This window comes from Lathyrus oleraceus, chromosome 2, assembly GCF_024323335.1.
Source record: "Lathyrus oleraceus cultivar Zhongwan6 chromosome 2, CAAS_Psat_ZW6_1.0, whole genome shotgun sequence".
NCBI lineage: Eukaryota > Viridiplantae > Streptophyta > Magnoliopsida > Fabales > Fabaceae > Lathyrus > Lathyrus oleraceus.
In genome coordinates this window covers 458,985,746-458,994,714 of record NC_066580.1, presented here as the reverse complement: position 1 = coordinate 458,994,714, position 8,969 = coordinate 458,985,746, and the positions used below count along the sequence as shown (strand labels likewise).

The 8,969-nt window shown below is 33.1% G+C and overlaps 1 protein-coding gene across 1 annotated transcript; it reads left to right on the top strand.

The window, feature by feature from the left end:
• Nucleotides 1–2,704: 2,704 nt before the first annotated feature.
• LOC127120366 (uncharacterized) lies at nt 2,705–7,746 on the top strand. Its single transcript, XM_051050777.1, has 3 exons — nt 2,705–2,878; nt 3,857–5,678; nt 5,785–7,746. The coding sequence occupies exons 1-3, from the start codon at nt 2,835–2,837 to the stop codon at nt 7,729–7,731; spliced, it is 3,813 nt and encodes a 1,270-aa protein (XP_050906734.1). The 5' UTR covers nt 2,705–2,834; the 3' UTR covers nt 7,732–7,746.
• The last annotated feature ends 1,223 nt before the right edge of the window (nt 7,747–8,969 follow it).

Sequence of the window (8,969 nt, the reverse complement as noted above, 5' to 3'; positions counted from 1 at the left end):
TCACAATGTTATGTTTAATCCTGGCATGTGTGTTATGGATACTATGCTCATTGACTTGGTTGATATTAACGGTAATTGGAATTGGAAAGTGATCAAGGACAACATTCCTGGATAGTTTGTGCAGCAAATTTGTGCAATAACTCCTCCCAAAAGGAATAGCCGATTTAAGAACCATTGCATTTGGAACGGAACTGCTACTGGCTTATTTTCCATAGCAAGTTCTTACGAGTTGTGTGACACTTCCGTCAATGTTGCTCATGCTAGGAAATGGAGTAGAATTTGGAAGCTTGTCGTCCTTGAGCGAATCTGTTTCCATGTGTGGATGGTACAAGTTCAAGGTTTGAAAACTAATCAACTCATTTTTCAATGTAAGATTCGGGATCCGTTTTGTGACAATTGTAATGATATTGTTGGGTCTATTCTTCATGTGCTTCGTGACTACTGGGTTACCAAGAATGTGTGGTTGAGTTTGGTTCCAAATAGGCATTATTTTTCTTTTTTCTCCATTGATCTTAATGAATGGATTGATCTAAATTTGTGTAATAATCATGGCACTCTAAATTTGCATTGGGCAACATTATGGGCTACTGCTTGCTTTAAGCTTTGGCAGTGGCGAAATCAATTTATTCACACTCCGAATTTTGTCCTTCCTAACTCTTTATCTAAAGTGGTCAAGCTTTCTCTTGGTCAATACAGCAGAGCTATGTTGCTTTTAGAAGAATGTGTTGTGTAATATGCAGACTAGGCATCATGTGGGGTGGACCCCAACTGCTGAAGATTGAGTGCCTATAAATGTTGATGAGATTGTTAGTATTAGAAACAATGATGATGGTGTCTGGAATCTTTACCGAGCTGGGTGTGAGGGCATTATTAGGAATAATTCAGGTGGCTTGATCAAATATTTTTCTAAGTTTTTATGTTCTTGTAATAGGTATTCAGCGGAGCTGTGGGGAGTTCATGAAGGAATTCAATTGGCCAAGAAATTCAAGCTTCCCAAAGTCGAGTTTCAAATTGATAATGTGGAATTCGTCAAAAATATCACTAGTTTCAAGTCTCTTAGAAAGTTCGGTCTTAGCTTGGTTCGAAAAATCCAGAAAGATCTCAAAAGCCTTGATAATTATCGTTTTAAGCATATTCTACGCGAATCAAATATATGTGCGAATCAACTAACTAAGGCTAACCTCAATTCTAAATTTTCTGATTGTATTTTTGATTTATGTCCCTCCTTCTTACTTGAATTTGTCCCACAATAATAATGTTTGAGATTGATTATGATGTTGCTATTTGAGCTTAGACCCTCTTTTTAAAGATAAATAAAATAATAACTCATTCCTCTTCTTAAATAAATAAGGTTTGTGAATACATAAATACACAAATAACTATATATTAATAACAAATATTTCAATGTAATTATATAAATATGTCAACCTGACAAACGATATTTTTACGCATAAATAACCACGTTGATTATACTAATATCTTTTATCAATAGTCGTAAAATATATAATAAATATTTATAATGTATTACAGTCCCCTTAAAAATAGGATAGTGTGAAAAGTTACAAAATAACAAATTAATAATAATACTATTAAGTTTAGTATTGTAAATATAATTAAATTTATTAATAATTTATATATATCTTTTACAAAGTTATCTTTTAAAAGTGAATTAAATAATGTTCCACTCATATAATTTGTTGTTTTATTTTTTGGTAAATAGTCTTTGATTATATGAAAAGATTTAAAATAAATATATGTTGATGAAAATCATTAATGTAGTAGAAAGTTTTAATTATTTTAGATAAAAATAAAAAATAATCCTAAAGAAAATTCTATATGTAAGAACTGACTTAGTATTTTCATTGTTAATGTTTTTAAGAAATAATTTTTTATTTATTCTTTTTAAGTATTATTGTGCTAATATACAAACTTTAGGTTTTCTCTAACCAAATTATTTTTACAATTTAATATATCATCATACTAATCATATTTATATGTTAACATTTTACTAATATTTATTTTGAATGAAAATAATAATAACATAGGATAAAAATATAAACATGTTAGCATTTTATTAAAAATAATTAATGTTATATATATTAATTAAAAGTTAATCTATGTACTTTTTTAACAAATCAATATAACAAAACATCATATTCAACCGACTTAATATAGAAAATATCATAAAAAATAAATGTACCAAAAAAAACCACTCAAAAAAAATATTAATTATTTTTTATCCAAATAAAAATATATTTTCTTAAGAATAATTTATAAAGTCAAAATCATTTTTAAAGGAAATTAGTAGACGTATTTCGGAAACTCTTAATAAAGAATCCATGGACCACAAAAAATATAAAAAATGTCAACAAAAAAAAGTCTCATAAAAAACCATTACTAAAAAAATATTGAACTGATGAAATTAATATATATATTTTTTAAAATCAATTTCATTTAAGTTTTTATTTTTAAATTTTGACTCTTGAATAAAAAAACATAACCTTTGACTTAATATTTCCTTCTTTTTTTGACAGCAATATTTCCTCTTTTTTTTAAAACACCAACCATTGCCTTTCAGCAACATTCAAACTTTTAACCCGTTGATGATAAAAAAGAAAATAAATAAAAGATAATTTATTATTTATTTTTAAATGAAAAAAAATAAAAAAAATAAAAATTTATTTATTTATTAACCTGGGTGGTTCTTTTACCACATTTTCTCTCTGCAAATTCTCATAGATAGTCTACAACCATTCATCTTGTTCTAAGCGCAGTGAAAGCATCCCAAAAAATTCGTTTCAACTTCTTATGGGTTCTTCTCTTTCTCTTCTTCTATGGACCTTCAAACCCTAATCATCAGCCCTATGTTTCGCCGCCGGTATTTTTTCCTTTTTCTCTTCTTCCACCATTTTACTTCTTTCTTTCTATATTCCATCAATTTCTACACTTTTTCACTTTCTTCAACTTGATTACTGTTTTTTTCTCTCTTGGGTATTTTTTCCAAAATATAAAAATTCAATTTTTATTTTTGGGCGTCTTTTCAGTTCTTCAACTTGTAACTATTTTTGTTGTTGTTGTCTATAGTTATACATGGTTTGAATAAATAAAGATACTTTCTTTTTCCGTTTTGAGTACTGTGATTTTTTTTTCATTTGAAATTTTTTGGGTTAATGGTTCTTGTTAGCTAGAATGAGTTATTTATTCAAGTGTTTATGTTTTTTGTTTTGATTTATTTATTTTTGTTCACAAAGTTTTTGTTTTTCTTCTTATAGATGATTGGTTCAAGCATGGTTGGTATGATATACTAGTTAATTAAACTTTTCAATTTTCACATAGTAAGGGTTCTTGTCTTTTCTATTTCTGGCATGCTAAGCTTCCTATCTTTGTGTAGATGCTGTTAATTTTATTACTTTTGGCATTATTTGATGCTTGGTATTAATATAACGTATATAACACTCGATGATTGTGTCAAGAATGGAATTACTTGTTTTGTAATCAATGCTGTGAAATGTAACTGCAATTGGTTAATTTTTGGTTGCTTAGTACTTGTTCATTTCAATTTTGAAACCTACCCTTTTTTTTCCAAGCCTTTTGCTATTTATTTATAAATTAATGTAAGATTTTTTTAAGTCAGATTTATCTTAAAATGTTCTTTCATTTTTTTTGGGAGCCAATGAAGTGATGAATAGAAAAAAGTGTTGGCTACTTTACATTTTTATGTTTGCAGAAATGTGTGTATTATTTTTGGATTTAAATCATTTATAATAATTAGATCATTTAAAACATTTGAGTTTGATCATAACTAGTTTTTTTGTATGAAGTGAAAAAATCTAACATGTATTTGTGGTTCAACTAGGGAGTTGTTGCAGTTGACCAGAAGGTTCACTTGTCATGTGGTTCTGTCATGTATCTTATATTACCTTGTTGCATATGGACTATGTTCTACGAATGGTGCACAAAATTTACCTGATTATGATGCTTGCTCATCGTTTGAGAAAAGTTACCATTTTGATTCTTCAGATGCCGCGGTTAGTGACTCTTGTTTAGGCCACAGATTTCCAGCTGCTCACAACAGTTTTGAAAATGTGTGTCCAAACAGTAATTTGTTTTGCTTTCCTTCGTTGTTGGACGGCTTTTTTCCTGGCAAAGAATCTGGTAGTCAATACAAAAGTCCACGTTGTGTAGAATTAGCTCAAGATAGGTGGCAGGAGAGTAACAGTAGTTGGTCATCTGACTTTGGCGTGTTTAGGCTACTTAATGGAGGGGTTATCTCGTGTTCGCTGAATTCCAAGGAGGGATTGAATGAGGCACCGTCTCTTCAGACTGAGATTGGTCATAAAAATGATATTTCCTCGTGCGGAGGTTCTTTAAATAAGGTGAAGTCAACAAATATTTTGCAGACGAGCTCTGTGGTGTCGAAATCAAGTTCCGTGGATGATTCCGTCTTGCCTAATATAAAGATTGGCCCTACTGTGTTGGACTGGGGACAAACGTATTTATATTCTTCTTCAGAAGCTTTTCTAACTGTGGAAAATACATGCAATGAGAGCACATTGCACCTCTATGAACCGTTCAGCACTGATTTACAGTTCTATTCTTCTAACTTCAGCGAGGTTTCGCTACTGCCTGGTGAATTGGCTACAATTCGTTTTGTTTTCTTCCCCAAGTGTCTCGGCTTTTCGTCAGCTAGCCTGATTTTGCAGACAAGTTCGGGTGGATTTGTAGTAGAGGCTAAAGGATATGCTACTGAGTCTCCTTTTGGAATTCAGCCATTATCAGGGGTTGAAATATCTCCTGGTGGAAGATTGAGCAGGAATTTTTCGATTTTCAATCCCTTCGATGAACCGCTGTACGTGAAGGAAATAACTGCTTGGATATCAATTTCTTTGGGAGATAGTAATTCTGTTGAAACTGAAGGAATTTGTAGCATAAATCGTTTTCAAGTTTTTGATACGCGTCTCTCCCCAACGATTAAGGATCGTTTGGTCGTGAAGAGTAGCCAAGTAGGTTCACCAATTGTAGCAATTAGGCCAAATAGGAAGTGGGATATCGCTTCACAAAGCTCTGAAACACTCTTTGAGATGGATATTACGGTTGGGTTGGAAGGAAAAATCCTTGGTGCATTTTGTTTACATTTACTAAGATCTTCACAAGACACATCTGATACTATTATGGTTCCTATTGAAGCTGAAGTTGATGGTCATTCTTCTGCCTCGACCACTGTTGGTAAATTTGTTTCAGCATCTCTTGAGGGTATTGCCACATGTGATAGTGGTGAAATTGCTATCACTATCTCTCTAAGGAATGATGCATCTTACATTTTAAGTTTTGTTAAAGTTCTAGAAGTCGCTGATATGGAGCTTTTTCATATCAAGTACAAGGAAAGCTTACTGCTTTTCCCTGGTACCGTTACACAAGTTGGCATTATTTACTGTAATCACCTCCACTTGGATTCACCTGAAGTCGCCAACTTGCGAGAGACCTGCAAATTGTCGATCCTAACAAATGACTCGACTAGTCCCCTGATTATGATTCCATGTGAAGACATATTATATATTTGTTTTGAACATCACAGGCTTTCGTCTGCTGGAGTAGAAGATAAGTCTAAACATATCGAAGCTCGCAATATGAGGGCAGGGTATGTTGGCAAAAGCACGCAATTGCCACCAAATGTCAAGGTATGTTGATCACAAATTGTTATATGTGTCTACATTGTCATTATATAATTCCGATTTTGAATAATGAATTGAACAATTCTATTTGCTGTGCTGTTTTTGTATAAAGGTTTTAGAGACATCGGTAGATGAGCTAGTTCTTGAAAACTGGAAGTCTCAAGGCACAATGAGTGACAAGTCTGTATTTGAAGAGCGAGAAATGGTATTTCCAATGATTCAGGTCGGAAGTTATGTCTCTAGGTGGATCACCGTGAAGAATCCGAGCGAAAACCCAGTTACCGTGCAGCTTATCTTGAATTCAGGAGAACTAATCAACAACTGTAAGGGAATACATGATTTATTAAACCCCTCTTCATCGGGTAATTTGGTTGTCGATGAAGGTGCTACTCCAACGAAGTTTGGATTCTCGGTACCAGAGAATGCACTGACAGAGGCTTATGTGCACCCCTACGATTGTGTAACTTTAGGTCCAATTATTTTTTATCCATCCGAACGTTGCAGCTGGAGTGGATCAGTGTTGGTAAGAAACAATCTTTCAGGTGTGGAGTCGATACCGTTGCGGGGATTCGGAGGGTTGCTTTCTCTAGCTTTGTTTGATGATGGGAGTTCTTCCGAGCATGTTCAGAGTGTAGATTTTGATCTAAAAATGCTGAAGCCGCTCAATTTTTCTCTTCCTTACTCTTTACTTCACATGAAAGAAATGACTTCTGTTTGTTCGCAACCTTTAGTCAAAGAGTTATATGTCAAGAATACAGGAGACTTGCCGTTGGAGGTTAAAAGTATCCGGGTTTCAGGGAGAGAATGTGGTTTGGATGGCTTTAAAATTCTTCATTGTAGGGGTTTTGCTCTTAAACCCGGGGAGTCTATCAAACTTACGATATTGTATCAAACCGATTTTTCTGCAGCCGTGGTGCATCGAGACCTTGAACTTGCTTTGGATTCTGGTATTTTCCTATTGCCAATGAAGGCAAGTTTCTCGCCCGATATGCTAAGTAACTGCAAGAAGTCCATGTTATGGATGCGAGTTAAAAAAACTCTTTTCGGGTTCCTCCTTATTGCCTCCTTAATATGTTTTGTATTTTGGTTTGTATCGCCTCAAAGCACCGCATTGGACACCTTGGATTTCTCGGGCAAGGGCAATGATAACTTGGTCCACACCACCGCCATGAATAGTGGTGGGAAAACCTCTTTGCTAGATCAGAACCAGAGAAAGAGTAAGCTCTCTGTGACTAATAAGATAAATCATTTGATGGAGGCCTCTTGTGGAAGCTATTCATATGGTCAAGGAAATTCATCGGAACATGAGATATCTCAGCATCTTATGCAGACTTCTGAAAACCGTCATTTATCGGATACTCCAGTTCTGAGCTCTGAACAAACGAAAGCATCCGAGAGCGGTCATCTCGTGGTCAAAACTAGTAAAGAAAAAGGGAGAAGAAAAAAGAGGAAGAATCTCGGTGCAAAATTAACAGCATTGTCTGAAGTTTCAAGTAGCCAAAGCGGAAACTCTACACCCTCATCTCCGTTATCACCAGCTGCATTCACTATGCCTAAATATAACTGGCCATCGTCTTCTGATGTGGAGCAACCCCTCGAGACACTTAGTTCAACAACATCTGTAGCTGCGCAACATTCTGCAAACAACCAATGTTCTGTTTTAAAGCCTGCGTCTGCACAAGTGTCACATTCGTCTTCAAAAACCACTGCTACTACTAATATCACTGTTCAGTTGCATCGCAAAACTTCTCCCTTACGAACAGCCAGCGCTCCTAGACCCTCGGTGTTATCATCAGAATGCAGTGTCACTACTACTTCACATGTTCGAGCTCCTGGATCAGAACCTGATAACCGAAAAGATGTTGGAGTTCAAGAGGCAGGACTGGCGGATGAGTATGTGTATGATATTTGGGGCGAGCATTTGTCTTTACCTCACTTGTTAGTTTCGACGAAAAATGTTACTCACATGAAGCGCGGTCCTGCGAACAACAGTAGTTTCGACAGCTTTTTTGTAAGGGGTCCTCAAACCCTTGTGACAAACTCTCAAGTTGGAAAATAAAAAAGCTCTTACATAGCTACTACTACTGCTGCTGCTACAGCCATGCGCACACACTATGTTCATCTACTAGTGTAAAACAAATTATAATGTTGTGAATATTTTTAACAAAATCAGTGCATGAAGAAAGAAAATCCTACAATTTTTTTGGTAGTATAGGGAAAATAATATAGTATATTTTTTGATAATCAGGAAAATGAAAACTATATGTTGGGTTTGGTAGTTAGGGAACATTTAATATGCCACTTCTCATTTAAATTTGAAATCCCATAATTCAATAAATTGACTTTGTAAATTTTTTAATCATTTTTTTAAAATCCACTCAGAATATGCATAAATTACAAAATCTCCTGAGCGATACTGGAAATTTTACACTTTTATTGAAAATCTTAAAAAATGAAGTTTTTTTATCGGAAATTTCAAAAAATTTGGGACAACTCTTTAAATTTTTATCGGAAATTTTAGAAATTACAGTATTTTTCAGAGTCGGAAATTTTAGAATTCCCTTTAAAGTCAGAATTTTTGGTAATTAAAAAAAGTTATAATTTTACGGAAAATAGATAGGAAATTTCGAAATTGACGGTAATTAAAAAAAGTTATAATTTTTGGTAATTAAAAAAAGTTATTTCATTTTATCTAGGGGAAATGATTAGGTGTGTTCATGGTACGAGTTGATCCACGAACCCGCTGATCCAAGTCGAGTCAATCTATAAATTATTCGAATCCATTCATTTATAGATATATTCAATCCAATCCATAACAACTCATATAGTTTTGATTCAGATATCAAGTTTTAGTTTTGCAACCCACACACCCGTTAATCTAACTCATTGATGTGACTTTAGTAATTTCTTATTAATTTTATTATTATTTTAAATAAAAATATAAAACTAATATTTCACTAATAACCATAATTTTTACTAACAAAAATTATTCTCCGTCAATATTACTATTAGACCAATGAATTTACATAATTCTAAGATTAAATATAGTTTCTTATTTTCTTTTGTATCATTTTTAAATTATATATTTTATAAAACTAATGTGTTGTTGAATTTTATACTATTATCAAATATTATGTCATGTTGATGATTTTTTTATAAATTCTATTATGTGTTTCATCGAATTTGAGTGCTATAAATGAGTATGATTGTATTGAGTTGTGTTACATTTTTTTAAATTGACAAAAAAAATCATAAAAAATATTTTTGATTTGAAACAACCCGCAAATCCAACCCATA

Excerpts from the sequence above, each read along its gene's own strand:
- LOC127120366 (XM_051050777.1), top strand. The coding sequence starts at position 2,835 with ATGGACCTTCAAACCCTAATCATCAGCCCTATGTTTCGCCGCCG. Across the intron at positions 2,879-3,856 it reads AGCCCTATGTTTCGCCGCCG|GGAGTTGTTGCAGTTGACCA; the intron begins GTATTTTTTCCT and ends TGGTTCAACTAG. Across the intron at positions 5,679-5,784 it reads AATTGCCACCAAATGTCAAG|GTTTTAGAGACATCGGTAGA; the intron begins GTATGTTGATCA and ends TTTTGTATAAAG.